We start from the raw sequence: 16,216 nt of genomic DNA, 5'->3' as shown, positions 1-16,216 counted from the left end.
AATAAGGGGGAAAAGGTTCTACTTTTCCTTCACTGGTGATAATAACCTAAGATAGCTTTTTCCAACATTTATATATTTTGGACAGCAACGAAGATCCTAGGCATTACCCCAGGGGATGGTGGAAATCATAATCCTGTAATAATATAGAATAATTATTATAGTATGTAATAATTACATCTGAATACTAGTTGAACAAGATCAGCCTAAGAGAACAAAGAAATGGGAGAGACCATTTTGCAGAAGGCAAAAGATTTCACATCAAAACATCCTGTTGGAATTCAGCAAAGTCTCCATTTTTTTTCTTAAGGAAAATGTCTCATTTCTCAATTTCTACCACAGGAATGAACTTCAGAGTGAAAACCATATTAAAAATATAATTACTTGTTAAATTAGCAATTTAGTAGTTCTATACAGAATATATTCAAATACGTTCAGCAGTAGTTTTGGTGTATCATAGGCTGCAATCCAAAGATATCATGAGTCTAATTTAGGGGATTCATTCAGAAATTACTTTGATTGGTGAAACTTTACCCAAACCTGTTTTGCTCATGTAATGTAGGACAAGTCAAGCCCACTCATCAGACAGTCCCAGAAGTAACTTTAGTCTCATAATGAATCACTTCTTAAATACACTAGTTTCCTGTATACTCATCCAGATGTCTTTTCTATATCAGTCTACAGTATTTGAAGGTTGGGAGAAAACGATTGCCTTCTAAAGAGATGTCCATAGCTAAGATCTGCAGTTATTTCTCCAGAGAATTCTTTTTCACTGGTACATTGTTGTTTGCAGTGGTCAGTAACTTACATTACACAGAGGATAGGTAGGAAGCAATTGCAATTCATAAAACAAATAAAAAGAAGGGTTTTATATTTTGGTGTTAATAGGGTATAAAATGGATAGCTAACCTGTGGATTACATTTCAATATTAGCTAACATTTGTTCAGTCTACCAGTCAGTCAGTTCTGCCTGACAGTAGTAGTAGTAGTAGTAGTAGTAGTAGTAGTAGTAGTAGTAGTAGTAGTAGTAGTAGTAGTAGTAGTAGTAGTATTTTTTGGGGGGGAGGGAGAAACCTTCTCAGAATAATACTGTATATGGAAGCCCATGAAAGGTTTTTGGAAAGTACTGCTGTGTTAAGATAGTTGACGGGTGAGAAAATACAATAGCCCACCATCCTAAGTAGGTGTGCATTAAAAGGTATGCAAAGAAGGAAGAATGTGAGCTATATGTGAAGTAAGTCTTCCCTGCTTTCTTAGCAATCTTGCTTACAATTTAGCAGACAGATATGTGTGTATGTATATGTTTGTGTTTTGGAAAGAAAGAAAATGGCAACCAATCAGTTAGGAGAATGCCCAAAGACACAAAGAGGCAGAGAGATGCAGAAAGTGACTTAATCTTTTTTAGACAACAGACCTGGGAGAAGGTTGAAGAACTTCCCACCACTTCCATCAGGTTGGCAGCCAAGTGTAATTAACATCCTTATTTAAATCTAAGTAGGCATAGTGTTTGTAGAAATAGATACACATACATACAGTGGAGAAATAGTTAAATATGAAATTCTTGAAAAGATACATATAATTCACTGTTACATTACCAGCTTGTCACAAAAGCTGCAGGAAGGCAGTAGAGTGGGAAAAACAGCAAATGTGTTTTTTTAAAGGTCTCGGAGTAATACTGCTCTACTTAAAGAAAGTTGCACTGCTGAAAGAAATATTTCTTGTTTGTTACAGCGAGGAACAAATGTTTGCAGGAAAAAGTTTTTGTGAATAGTGCTCAAAATGTCATGACAGTGAATCCTGGACCAGATAAGTTTTCAATGTAATATATTTTCATGTAACTAAGCACTTGTATCTTAAATTCTTACATAAATGTTTTTGCAGGTACATACATGTAGCCCCAGCATCTCAGGTAGTCCTTCTTCCCCAAAGATTGCCCAGCTCTTAGAATGAACTGGCTTTTTGCAACTCCCAGTATCCCTTTACTACTTGGTCATGCATGCTGGAGCTGCTTGTTTTTCAATATTTGAAGGTCAATAAATTCCTTAGACATGGTTAATTATTTTTCTTTACTTTTTTTAGTTTATATCCTGCCTTTTCTGCAGAGCTGAAGACAGCTTACATGGGATCTTCCTTCATTTTATTCTCACAAAAACAACCCTGTAATGAAGGTTAGGCTGACAGAGAAAGATTGCCCAAGAGCCGTCTTAGTTGACGGTGGATTTGAACCCCAATCCAGCCCCCTCACTTTCTGACCAAAGTTCAGTATAGGACTTTGGTTTATGTGATGGAAAAAACCAAAACATAGCCATAGAGAAAAGAGGGTGATGGTACCAATCGCATATCTTACCTTGATTGAAGCACCTGCAAATCTTGCCAGCTGCTTAATGTGTTGGCCCTTTTTTCCAATAATGGCACCCACTGCCTGGGTTGGGATGAACAAATTCACCACTTCCTGCTCTGGCAACTGTGGATAACAAAATGAGACATAATGTACTTTGGGAGAAGACAGGGAGTTGACGATGATTTTTTTGCCTCCCAACTTGGGTTATCTTGTACACTTGAAATGATTTGCATGCAGGAACAGAGAAAAGGAGGAAGGAAAGCCAGCTTGTTAATGTCAAATACTGCTGGAAAAAAGCAAATGCTTAGTGGAGCTTCAGCCTTACTTCACCCTGAAGAAAATTTAAAAAATGAGGGAAAGAAAAAAAGATTATAACATGGTTCCTGTATTCCTTTATCTCTCATTCAAATTTCTGTTACTGCAATCAGTAATCCCACAGCACATAGGATGTTATAAGAAATAGACTCTCAAGATATCCTAATGACTCTTTAATGGCTACTATACAAGGTTCTACACTTAAGAGAATAAGTGTTTTCTATACAAATACACACCTATTAGAATAATCATTTCATGTATAAATATGCGCTAAACTCTTTTACAATCCTTAGTAATAAAATATTACAGAACAGTACTTGATTAAATGGGATCCAATTCACATTATATATTACTGACCATCCTCATCATCTTGAACCACATAAAAATACTTTATCAGCTTCTATAGAAGAACAAGATCAAAGTCAAACATCAGCAAGAAGGAAGATCAGGAATTTGCAGTAAAGGTAGATCTCAGTTAGCTATTGCCTCAGGCAGCGACCATTCAAAATTACAATGGTAACGAAAAAGTGACTTTGCAACCATGCCTGCAAAGAGAAAACTTTTGCGTGTCTTCTCTGTCACATATTCATTTTACAGTCAGTCAGTACACATTGTCCTGTGCCATTTTTTTCTTCCCGCCCCCTTGCAGAGCAGAGAGTTTGCATAAAGAAGCTATCTCCTCCTGAGCTGTTTTTCTCTGTAGTGCAGCACTTACCGAAAAGGTGCTAACTTCAAGTTAACAAGCTCAGCTTTGTGATTTTAATTAGCTGTCTGGCAACTGCTGCCTGTAACTGACAAGAGTTTAGTCACTTTCCCGTCTTTGGCTCACAGTCGCAAACATGCTAAGCAATCACAGTTGCAAACATGCTAAGGAAACAGCCAATGATAGTGTATAACTTTCAATGTGTATTTCTCATTGTGTGTCTGCTTACTGCCTTGCAATCCCTTCCTCTTCAACGAATGTAAATACAAAGATTAATTCTCTTCTTGCTAATTATCCCAGCACTGAGATAAGCATTCCAAAGGCTGGAGGAGTGGGGAAAAAGACTTATAAAATTTGCCCTTTTATCCAGTTTCCTCATGGGTCAGGTTCTGGAAAACTTCCTTGCCTTTTAGGCTGGCCTGGCAAGCATGCACTCACAGCTCCATTTGTATGAGTTGTGGACACTCGCACGCAAAGCTCCATTTGTGAAGTTCCATTTGTGCCAGCGGGGGCGCTCATGCTTACGCATGAACCTCCATTTGTGCAAGCCTAACTGTTGCACCCACCTAAGCGCATCTGCCACTCGCACAGAACTATCCCTTCCCCCCCCGGGCAGGCCGAAAAGGTTGGGGGGAGGGCACTGCTATAAAGCAAAGAAAAACTGGAGTAAAATAATAAGCACAGTTGCAGTCACACAATTATCCACTTAGTGATCACGTCATTTAGCAACCGAGCTGTCAATCTCAATTGTGGACTGTGTATAGTTCACTACTTCTGTTACTGATTTTCTTGTAATTTCTGCTTATTATTGTAAACTGGCCAGAATAGGACATACAAGTTCAATAATTAATAAATTAATATTAATCATTTTAATATTTTTTTCTGAACCGCCAAACGTCATTAGAAGTTAGGTGGTATACAAATGTAAATAACACAATAACTTTCTCTAGTCACTGAGAGTCATGAATACTAAGTACTATGCCAGGCTATTATTGAAAGGATAACAGCAGTGATGACAATATGAAAGCTTGGCTCCTCTACTTTTCCTATGTACTTTCAACTTTGGTTGGAGAAAATCCTTTGAATTTGAATTCTTTCTATAATAGAAATGCATACCCGGAAATGTCAGCCTATAAAGCATCACTAAAAGCATTTTCTAGTTTATATTAGGACAGAAGAACTGAACTGTAAATGAACGAAAGATCCCAACATACACAGATACAAGCAGAGTGGAAAGGCTGATAATTCACAACTCTACAACTTTATGAAATGAAGAAAAGAATATAAAACCAGTGGTCTTAGGGTCCCACTCCCAGATAAGTATATACAGTTTTATCTGAACATGCTGGAATGCCTCCCAAGGATCATCATTACTAAAAATGAAATATACAGCAATGCATAAAAATAGGACAGGAAGGGAAAATTTGCCATCTTTAAATGTCATTTCTCAAGAAATGACAATTTCCCAATGGATTAATTGAGCAAGGATTTATATATTACTAAACTCTGATTCTTATCATCTTTAACTGGCCAAAACGGTACACCATAGGGCAGTGATGGCGAACCTTTTAGAGACCGAGTGCCCAAAAACTGGCCCCGCCCCGTTCCACCCCCTGCCCCGCCCCCACCCTGCCTGCCCACAGGGCCACTTACCACCTCCAGGGCCCGCTGCAGATCACCCAGGCAGCCCAGCAGCACCATGGTGGCCATGCCCTCTGCCCGCGCCCCGCAGCATCAACTGCGTGCAATGGGGCATGAGTGCAGAGTCTTGTCTACACTGCCTGGCTGCCATGTCCTTGGCTGTGCTGCTCCGCATGGGCCACGCTCAGGGGCAACTCTCCTCCAGGGGGGCTGCTGGTGAGGGGGTTGCGTGGGGAGGCAAGGCTGGGGCAACAGCACATACGCCCACAGAGAGGGCTCCGAGTGCCGCCTCTGGCATGCGTGCCATAGGTTCGCCACCACTGCCATAGATCAAAACCTTTCAATCGAGATACCTCAAATGAGCTAGTTTACAGAATGTGTCTAAAATCCGGGAGCCGTGACTCCTGTGGAATTGAAATTTGGCAAATTTTATAAAACATTGTGTGACATAAAAATTATCACGAAACACTTTATGGTGTAATACAAAATGTCATAAAATATTTCCTGTGCTGACATTTGACTGTGCTATAAAGTTCAGCATGGGCTATTTTCAACCCAGATACATCTCTGAATCTATCTCAGCTTTGCCAGTGAAGGCAGTACTTTGGAAGCTCTGTCATTGTTGAAGGCATTGAGGAATCTGATAAGGGAATATCTCTGAAACGATGCCCAAAGGGGTCATGGGTTGTCTAGTAGTAATAAACAGCCCTCCCGACTGTTTCTGACCTTCGCTATCACTCTTAGCCAATACTGTCAGAGAATTAAAATTTCAAAAAAAATCTAAAGGAGAACACATTGTCCACTGCCACTATAGAGCAAGAGGGACCAAGGTAGCACTATGGTCATGAACTCTAGGCAATAACAGAATTGTATCAAGTGAAGCTTTCTGAAGCTCAGAGATTTAGCTCTTGATCTCTGCCATTGGTGAAGATTTTGTCTGTGAAGGCACCAAGCTGCTACATAATGGTATGGGCCATAAACAAGCAGTAGTGTGCATAATATAACATGCAGAAAAACCCAGGTTCAATCCCTGCCATTATGGGTCTCATAGAACTTTCCCGCAACCTTGGAGAGCCACTACCAATTAAAGTAGGTAACACTGGATTAAGGCCAATAGCTGACAGTACAAGGCAGCTCTTTATATGTTCACGTGCTAAAACATTATCAAAGTAGCAAAACTGATTCTGAGACATGATAAATAGTGCTTTGCTAGCAATTGTCTTGAGGAAAACTATTTCCAGCAATTATTATGAGACCACCGGGCTTCTATGCTCTGTCTTGACTGGCGAGCCGCCCATTAAGACACAAAGTGCTGCAGTTGGTGTAAGTATTTCCAGAACTGTAAGCAAAATGTGTAAAGCAAATACTACATGCAAGGACAGAGAGGATCTGCTTAGTAGCTTTATCACACAGCTAAATTACTTTCTCTAAACAGCACTGGGTGAATCAATGTTTAGAAAACTGCTACAATGCAGAATCATCTGAAGGCAGCCTAAAAGCCTGCAAAGCAAAAGGCGGGCATGACACAAAGCAAGGTGCATGAAAGGGTGGCATCCAGACGGAAGAGGGTAACGCACTTACGGAGTGCAGATGGGGATATGTGCCAGTCAGCGAGGCTCCATTAAGGCCCGAAAGGTATGCTGCTTGGCTCTACGGCAGGAAAAAAAGTGACAATCAGTGGGGACAGGCCAGAAGCCAAGGGTGTAAGTACCAGGAAAATGTATGTGAGGGGCTTTTGGGAGAGATAGTGGACTGAACCCCCAAAACCTCTTGAGAACCTATTCCTCTAGGTTCTTGCAAAAAAAGCCTTTTTGTATCTTACAAAACTGGCCTCTGTAACAAGCTGAGCTTCCTCAACATCTCCAGAAACTATTTCCTTTCTATTTTATGCCTGAAACCAACCAAAAGATAATGTAGTTCTGATTTTATATGCTTAAGATCCATTAAATGGCTCCTATTGTCTCATATATTGATTTATTTTTATAATTGCATGTTTGTACTACTTTATTGTTTCACTGACTTGCGTTCTCTGTAATTTTGGTTATTATTGTCATAGTTGTGAACCGTTGTACAATCTTTTAAAATTAAATAACATATGAATCAGTCTTATGCTGAATCAAACCACTGGCCCATCAGTGGTAGCAGTAGCTCTCCAAGATCTGTCTAAGATCCCTTTTTCATTGGGGATCCCTTGGAATCCTATGTATATACAAAACAAGTGCCCCACCACGAAGCAACTGTATCATTCCCTCAGTATATTCTGGAGGCCAGTGTAAAAAAGGAACAGTGACTTTTAGCATAGGAGAACCAGAAATGGATGATGAAAATCATACTACTTTGCGTGGAATGACATACTGATAACCAAATAAGAATATACATTTCCCAAATGTAGTCACAGGTCTATAAAGAAGATTTTATATGTTTTGTTTTCAAAATTAAGCTCATGCAAATCAAAAAGTATCCAGCAACCTTTCCTCTACAAAAAAAATGCACACTCAAAAGACACTCAGCCACAAAAGGCAAATTCCCCCATGATAGTTGGCTTTCAAAGAGAGGTGCTAAAGAAATATGGTGTTTTATCCTTGTTTGAAAGTCCTCTTCACTAGATTGAAAATAATCTATGGGACTTTATTACTACCATCTGTGAAAATCTTACTTCTAGTCTGTTGCAACTGAATTTGCTGTTTCTCTCCAATTACAATTGGAGATTACAATTGTGTAAAGATAGTATGTAGTACAAAGCTGACATTTCCCTTACAGATTAAAACATGTTCTTATACACAGCCAAAGAAAGGAGGAAAGCCCAGTACTATTATAACCCTTACTTCCTAAAAAGAACTGAAGGCCAGCATATCAGCAACCAGCCTAAGCGTTTGAGACTCTTATAGAAAAGGAGTCTTGGCAGATAGGTACCCTTCCAAATAAACACTGAGGTACAGCCACGTAACATGTTTATTTTCTAAGATTGCCTATGGGGCCCTTCTGAAGCCCAGAACTATTTTCGGAAGCAAAGATGATACTGAACTTGCTTTATTAAAAAATGGGTTTTTAAAATGTATGTATGTATGTATGTATGTATGTATGTATGTATGTATGTATGTATGTATGTATGTATGTATGCATGCAAAAAAAAGTCCATCTGGGACAGCGAACTTGGCAATCTTCAAGCCACAGGTCTGTATACCTACTAGCAATTTGGGAACCATGTTGTGGGCTATACCTACAGATGGACATGTGTGTCTACTTACGGCAAAAGGGTTGTAGGGAGCAGTAATAGCAGGTCTACGGGCTGCAGCTCCTGAGGGAAGCATGGATAAACCTGTTGAGAAGATGCCCAATGCATTGAGATTAAGTCCAGGGATGAGATTGGCTTGTTGCTAGAAAGAAACACAAGGAAAAATGGAATAAACAATGTAATCTGATGGAGGGGGGGGGGAAAGATTAGGCTACAGGACTTTTATTTAGCAAGTTCTGGAGTATCTGAGGTTCACTTCTGTCTTCATTAGACTTCTTATATGATTTGTAATTATTTGGCTTTGACAAAGAAAACACATATACACTAGGACAGGAACTTACATTGATTGCTACCACGTCATTCTCATAGGCTTCCCGCAGTTTGTTCATTATCTCTCCTTCAGCGTTGGTACAGGCCTCAATATTACCCTTCACAGTGATGGTTCTTTCAGGGTTATAAATGGTTAAATCCTGCAAACTGAACAACCACAAAATAACAGATGAATATCCTTTCAATTAAAAAAAAGATTTATAGCCAGCTCTAAAATGTGGTCAATAGGGCAAGATTGTCAGAATGAGTCTTTTTAAAGAAAATTCAAGCAGTTAAATTATATTGCTGGGTGGGTGAAACCTAACAAATTAGGAAAACACCCTATTTATATTTAGGCAGAAGGCAACAGTGAATGGAAGAGTTGACGTTGGAATCTACAAGCCACCAATAATTTTATGAAGTGCTTGAGTTTATAATTAGAGACTTTGAGGTCTTTAATTTCTGACTGCTTGAATCGCCCTGAATGGTAGAGTTGCTGGTGAACTAAAGATTTTGAGAAATTCCATGTGCAAAAAAGACAGGTTCCTAGGCTACTTATTGTATTAATGAATCACTGGGGTTTTTTTAGATGAACTTTGTACTGTTCCCAAATCAGAAACAGTGACATTGTGTGTTGAAGAAAGGGAATCATTTAGCATACATCTGCTGTAAAATACTTCCCACTGTAAAGATTACCACTCTAGTTTTATTATTTTCAGTCATTTTAATTAGCACTAACTACTTCATTACAGAGAGGTAAATAGACAGATTGGTGGGTGGATGGATGGACTGGAGACAGTGATGAGACAAAGGCAGGAAGACAATGGTTGTTGGAAAGCAAGCCTTCGTCCCTATAAATAAATTAGTATTATAGAATTATAGTGCTATTACGTTCCTTCATTTAAGGATATTTTCCTGTTTCATTCATTCTTTCAAGCCACATAAATGTGTGGTGTTTTACTGAGATATTATGTATTTTATTTTTTATTTAAAAGCTGATGTGTTTTATAAATTATTAAAATTCATATAGCTATTCGTGTACTAAAAGGACTCTGGGTGGCAAACAGAATTAAATATGCCATGCAAATTTACAGCTCAATTAAACATTAGCACTATAAATCTACAATGTTTCTGGGCTCAATGAAATCTAGATGTCTCTCTCTCAACTAGGCTAAGGCAGTACATGTGAGTTCTGCTTAGAAGGAGGGTGAGCAAGCTATGGATCTAGAGTGCACCATGCACAAGACTAAGAAGTAAGAGTTGTGTCCAGCTTTTCCCAACCAGGTGTCCCCTAAAAGTGCTGGACTACAGCTTCCATCATCCCCAGCTAACAGTTATTTGATGTCTTGCATGGGGAGAATGGGTGTTAAAAGTCCAACGTACCTGCAGGGTGTTAGGTTGGGGAAGGCTGGTCTTGCCTGATGGCAGCAACATTCACTGGTACTCACGGAGAAATAGTGATTTTGGTCCCTGTATCTTGCTCAATTTTCTTCAAGTTTCTTCCTTCTTTGCCAATCAATCTTCCAACCAAGCTGTTGTGTGCTAAGATTTTCAAAGGAATATCTTCAGCCCTGAGGAGTATGAAAAACATACAAAAGGTCAAAGAAACATAGGGAAATGCACTTCCAAAAATTTTCCAACCAGATTTGGGGGGAAAAAACAGTGCTGGACATTCCATCACCACCATCACCCAATACTGTAAACCAAGGAAGGGGGATCTGCTGTTAGACTTCACGGCATGAAAAACCAGTTTTCTAAAAACTAACCTGTATATTCTGCAGTTAGTTAATAGCAGAATAGTATCAATAAGCAATTTTACTACAAGAAAGTCATGTTGTTGGGAAGCAGGAGGTTGTCTGAGATAGACTTTAAAAATTAATGGAGATGTGTTCTTCTAGGGAGTTATAGATTTGGTATTACTCCAACCCACAAAAAATTTCCTGATGTGGAACTCTTCTGTTTATTCTAGTAATTTGAGTCAGTGGAGCATATGGTGAATACAGACAATGGTGCACAGTTTAAAAAGAAGAGTAAGATAATGGGATTTACTATTCAACTTACGTTAGCATTTCTCTATACTGAATAAAGTAACAAACTTTAGTAAAACAAGGTGGACACACATCTTAGTTTAGAGGTACCTTTATCATAGTCTTACAGAGATATTCAAGTTTTACTTTGCAATTGTTCAGATCCATTTAGCTTATGGTTATAACTTGTCAACTATTTACTTGACTCCCAGTAGCTTCTTCCTCCATTATCACCTCTAGCCTTCTTAGCTAAATTTATATTGATTAATCTATTCATTTTTGAAAAGATTTATAGAACTGCCCATCTTAAGCAGTGGCCCAGAAACAACAGTAAAAACAATAAAAATAGTAGAAAAACCATGTCACATCCAAGACAAAAATGGCCAAAAAGATAAGGGCGGGGAAGAGAGCAGCAACATATTACAAAGGCAGTTTTACTTAATTGCTTTACAGTGATACAATGGCAGCAAGTTCTCTGCTCCAGCAAGATCTTTTCCATGTCATAAACTCTCTGTGTGTATGTATAACAGATACACAAATGAGCCTTTTTGCCTAATCATGGGTGAAAGCCTTTACTGTTCAACCAATCTGTCTGCATGCATCTTTAAGTGCATTCAAGCACATGTGTATTCATTATCTCACACAGATGCAATCCTTCCCAACAGTATTATTCTCTGACAGATAGGGACTTTGCTTTCTCGTCCCCATCTGAAAGTGGTTTTTAGTTTTATGATATTCAGGCTTCCAAAATAATTTAATTTAAAACGCTGGTGATTTAAACCTCATGCTTTATAGCAAACAAATTTCCCTGATAGGTGGAACATTATGAAGACCAGGCCAGATCATCCTGTCCAAACAGCAAAGGAATATCAATTTATTAACTATCAAAAATATGCTAACCAAATTCTTTTTGAGTATATCCTATACAAAAATTGTATTCCGTTTCCGGTTAATTTTAGGGTGCATTTTTTTCTGGTTTTCTTCAGAGCTTTTACTTCTCCTGTAGCTAAGTAAAATATTCACAAAGATTATCCAGTAAGACTGCAACACAAGAATGGGAAAGAAAGTCTATACCCCTTACAGTTTTTCGTATGTAGTTCTGATAACTGGTTTCATATAAATGTTGTTTGCTATTTACAGTTCTAGAGATCACCTTCCTCTTGCATATTTTTTTAAAAAGAAACATTTTCATTTCCCACCTTCCCTGACAACATCACAAGAACTACTTACGATTTTGTTTCTTCAGCCTCCTTCTGCATAATATCAAGTATCATGCGACATGCTTCCGAACACCCTTCAGGGGTGGCATGAATGGTTATTGGTTTCTCAGCAGCACCAGCATTTTCTTTCCGATGAATGTCTACCCTGCAGCAACAGAATGCATACAAAAAAATCTGCTAGGGATCAGAGGATGGTGCCTAAGTTGACACCTTGATAAAACAGGCAAATTAAAAAAAAATAGTATTACAAAGATACACAAAAAATTAATTTGCTTTCAAGGCTAATGCAAGGGAGGTATTAAGACTTTGGAATCAAATAGAATTGGTTTGCATGTTAGTCCAAAACCATTGCTTTGTAATGGTGTGAATTTGTGTGCTCCTTCCTGCACTTTGACTTTCTGATTCATGACAAATCATATTTTATTATCATTATATTTGAATAGCATTTACTGATTTGCATCTGTTGTCCATAGAAACATGCTCTTTTCTCAAGTTCAGAAAATAATTTGTTTAAATGGAATCCAAGGTACATGAAGGGGAATGAGGAATACACAGCTACTTGTCTATGGAGATTCTCAGTCATCCAGGTCATAGTTATCTCAAAGATGCTTTTTTTACAAGGCAACTGGACTTCCTTTGTTTTTCTTTGAAGAAGTTTCAAAGACGTTTCAGAGCTGAAGAAGCTTCTTGGATAAGATGCGAAAAACAAGGAAGTCCAGTTGTTCATGAAAAAGCACCCATGGGACACAGCTACTTGTGTCTGAATGAGACACTCAAATCTAACCATCTCTACAGGACCTAAACTAAGATTTTCCCCTTTCTAGTAACATCATTTATAAAATGTACCCCTTTAATAGAAATCAGGGAAGGGATAGACACCTCCTCTATACTTTAATTCAAGACTAGTCAGGCCACAAGCACCACTGCAAAGGTCTTTTGTCCTTTGTCAAATGTGTGGGTGGCCTTCACAGGCATTTACTGACTGTAAGAACACATGCTTTTCTGATATTGATACCATTTACATGTACTGAAAAGCCATTCATTAATATTAATTTTGGATTGTAAGTGACCTTTCAAAAAAGAAAAAAAGAANGGCATAGAAATGCTTTGGGAAGGGAGGGCATCTGAGCGGTGGTAGGTGGGGCAATCTTTCCAGCTCCGGCACTCCATCTGCCACTTCGGTGGCTATATAGGCAGAGCTGCGAAGAGGGCTCCGGAAGGGGAGTGAAAGGGAAGAGGGTAGGTGGGCAGGTGAGGAGGGATCTGTCCCACATTGCCCCACTTGTTCTACGGCCACTTTTGGCCAAGCCACGTCACGCCCACCAAAGCTGCTGGGAAGGAGGAGTGGGGAGAAGAGGAAAAGCGGCCGAGTGAGAAGTGGGGCCATCCTGGCCAGCCAGGCACTGAAGTGCCACCAAAACCAGCGGAGTCTGTGTGTGCACCTGCCACACGCTCACCCTGCATCAGCCATGCTCTCCACGCCTTGGATCAGCTGCAGCACACCGTGGAGAGCGGGATGAGCATGTGGCAGGCAGGCACATGGACTCTGCTGTTTTCAATGGCACTTTGGTACCTGGACAGCCCCGCTTCTCTCTCGGCCGCTTTTCCTCTTTCTTCTCCTGGCTCCTCCTTCCCTCGTGCCGGCTGCTCCACTTCCCGTCTCTACATTGCAGCACACATTGCAGCTCAGGATCCACTTTGGCAGCGGCGGGGTTTGGGGGATGGTGAATCCCCATTCGTAGCATGTCCGCCAACCAATTGCTATGCCACCTCTCGGGAGGGCAGCGCTAACTGCCAATGCAGCAGCGGGGAAGGCAGAAGACAATCCCACCCACCAGACCAGCCTGGCGGGTGTGGGGTGGGAAACTGAGTGGTGCTAAAAACAGCACTTAGAGCCTCCAGGAGCTGTGGGGATCTGCATGCGTCCTTTGCAGGTGTGCTCCTGTCCAACACTGCAACGGGTTTATGCATGCGTGCATGAATGGCTGCTTAGACACCTCTGAAGTGTGTCATTGAAGTTCCGACTGCTGGGCGGGACCTCTACCAACAGAAACTTCTTCCCCATTTCCCTTCCAGAGCAAATTGCCTTTGCATAATCAAGCCCTGCAAGATCGTGGGAAGCACATGCTTAGAAGCAACACGCAGCCTTTCCCTGTAACAAGAATCACAGGCAACGCTGTTTATAAGGGATCAATGAGACTTTCTCACAAAGGTAACCTTCCTTCCTTCCACCAAGTGAAACCTGAGTCGCCTCCCAGACATCTCAGGACGCCCAGCTTTCTTTCCGGCTCTCCCACAGAGGAAGAGAAAGCCGGCAAAGCCTGCAGGGCAGTGCAGACCACCTCCGGAGGCTGCTTTGGGGGAAGGGTGAGAGAGAGAAACTGATGGTTGATGCCCCAGCCAGCCCCACCCCTGCACGACCACTGGATTCCCCGATCCAGGGCAGGGATACAAAAATGCAGCCTCTGCTTGCCTCCGCCACCGGCTCGCTTAACATTCAGGCCAACTCGCAGAGGTGGCACCAGCAGCAGGCGTAGGCAGAAGGGGGGGGGGGAGAGGCACATGATCCTGCCTGCCAAAAACAGATGGTGGGACTGAAGATATTGTTAGACTTAATTAGAAAGCTAACGTGGAGATGAAGGATCAAATAGTAATTCCACAATAATTTATACTATTTATGACAAAGTGGGAAGCATGTTTTTAATCTTCTCAGTTGGCTGAAAGTATTTCTCTTTGAATAGTAGAAATCATTCAGAGGTGGCTGAAAAGGAGCAGAAAAAATATCTGGAATGGGGAAAACGTGCTGGGTTACAGTGATATCTCAGAACAGATAAATAATACCTGTTGAAAAACAAGATAAGGATAAATATTAGCAGGGCTACAGTAACTATTAAAACATTCCTAAGAATTTGTACAAAACACATCAACAGTGAGTTAAAAGGCTTTTATACAAGATAACAAGCTTTTGTCATGTAATGCGCATACGAGCTCACAGCTCATTCAGTCCAAAGATCACAAGCTAGGGACACAAAGGCTACAAACAACCTCTATAGAAGGAAATTAAACCATCTGTGATACTTACTTGGACTGGGTTTGCTTAGTAAGGTTCTTTATGGTCAAGCCCTCCTTTCCTATGATGGCACCAACAAATTGCGTGGGCACCAGGATCCGTAGTGGGAAATCGAGCTGTTTGGGCTGTGAGGAGCCCCCAGGGGAGGGGCCCTGCTCCCTGGAAGAGTGGCCCCCACGACGGGATCGCTGAGAGGGCTGAGGGGAGCTCACCTCATCATCTGGGATGTAGGAAATCTTGAAGGAATAGTTCTCAAACTGGTGACCACTAAGCTTCTCAATTGCTCTAGAAATACAAAGAAAGGAGTGGAGACAATAATTACTATAAGAAATGTTTACTTCAACACACCAGCCTCTGTAAAAACCTGCCTCAACATGTGGGATCTGCATATGAAGGTCCATAATCACCATCCACCCATACGTCCCAAATAATTATATAAATAATTTTAAAAAGAAAATCATGCCAATAACATTCCTGTTTCTCTAGTTGGCATTTGTACTACCACTAATACAACAGTTCACTGAGGATATTATTAGACTTAAATAGAGAGCTAACATTGAGATTCTTTATTTCAATATGCTTACTAAAATAGATGCATATGACATTCCTAACGTATGGGTGCATACCTCAATCCTAATGGTTGACTTCACCTTTTGGAAATCACTAATACCATGATAAAACACAGAGGAATTTTGAAATATTGAACATTCAAAATCAGAACAAAAATCCAAATTATCTGAGTATATATATAATTATATATTATACAAGTGAGCATATGATTGCAAAAATAGATACCTATCGGAAGCTAATATTTTCTATTTAAATGGCAATTTTAATGTTTACAATTGTAATCCTGCCTTAGACATAATTTTGGCTGCCATGTGCTTTGAAAGTACAGAATTGACACATATAGAAGAAAGCATCACAAGTAGGTTGGGCCTGCACATTTCTTTGAAGCAGGGATAAGCCTGATCTGGAACACAGGGGCTTGAATGAGACCCCATTTCCCCAATCTATGCCTTTCACCTCCCAAATGGAGCACTTACCTTACAGGGAAAGATAAAAGGTGTTGAGATCAAGCAATAGTTGCCTTTGCAGGCATTCTTGTTTCTATCACCAAGTGCCATCTATGTTTTGGTCATTCCACATTTTACTCAAGCAGTTCATGCAGAACAACATACAGTAGGAAGTGCAGACTCCCCACTTCATACTGTATGACCAATGTCAAATGTCTTCTCAATTGCAGCATCTGCCCCCTGGAATACCATCCATCCTGGAATTTATCTGGCTCCTATACTGACTGTTTAAACAAGCTTTGAAAACATGGTTCTTTCCCCAGAATTTGGTTGAAGGATGGT

The 16,216-nt window shown here is 40.2% G+C and overlaps 1 protein-coding gene across 2 annotated transcripts in view; it reads right to left on the bottom strand.

The window, feature by feature from the left end:
• The window catches only part of IGF2BP2 (insulin like growth factor 2 mRNA binding protein 2), a 74,890-nt gene that overhangs the window by 3,441 nt on the left and 55,233 nt on the right, over positions 1-16,216 (bottom strand). The window contains exons 6-12 of one of the 2 annotated variants that reach the window (XM_015814147.1): positions 14,871-15,143; positions 11,799-11,933; positions 9,990-10,112; positions 8,574-8,709; positions 8,246-8,374; positions 6,579-6,647; positions 2,345-2,461 (exon numbers count right to left, since the gene is read on the bottom strand). In XM_015814147.1, coding sequence (XP_015669633.1) covers positions 2,345-2,461; positions 6,579-6,647; positions 8,246-8,374; positions 8,574-8,709; positions 9,990-10,112; positions 11,799-11,933; positions 14,871-15,143 — 982 coding nt within the window. The remainder of the gene's footprint in view (positions 1-2,344; positions 2,462-6,578; positions 6,648-8,245; positions 8,375-8,573; positions 8,710-9,989; positions 10,113-11,798; positions 11,934-14,870; positions 15,144-16,216) is intronic. The other variant, XM_015814148.1, reaches the window with a different exon arrangement.

Source organism: Protobothrops mucrosquamatus, unplaced genomic scaffold, assembly GCF_001527695.2.
Source record: "Protobothrops mucrosquamatus isolate PMUCROS unplaced genomic scaffold, P.Mucros_1.0 scaffold225, whole genome shotgun sequence".
Classification (NCBI taxonomy): Eukaryota; Metazoa; Chordata; class Lepidosauria; order Squamata; family Viperidae; genus Protobothrops; species Protobothrops mucrosquamatus.
This window is presented reverse-complemented; position numbering and strand designations above follow the sequence as displayed.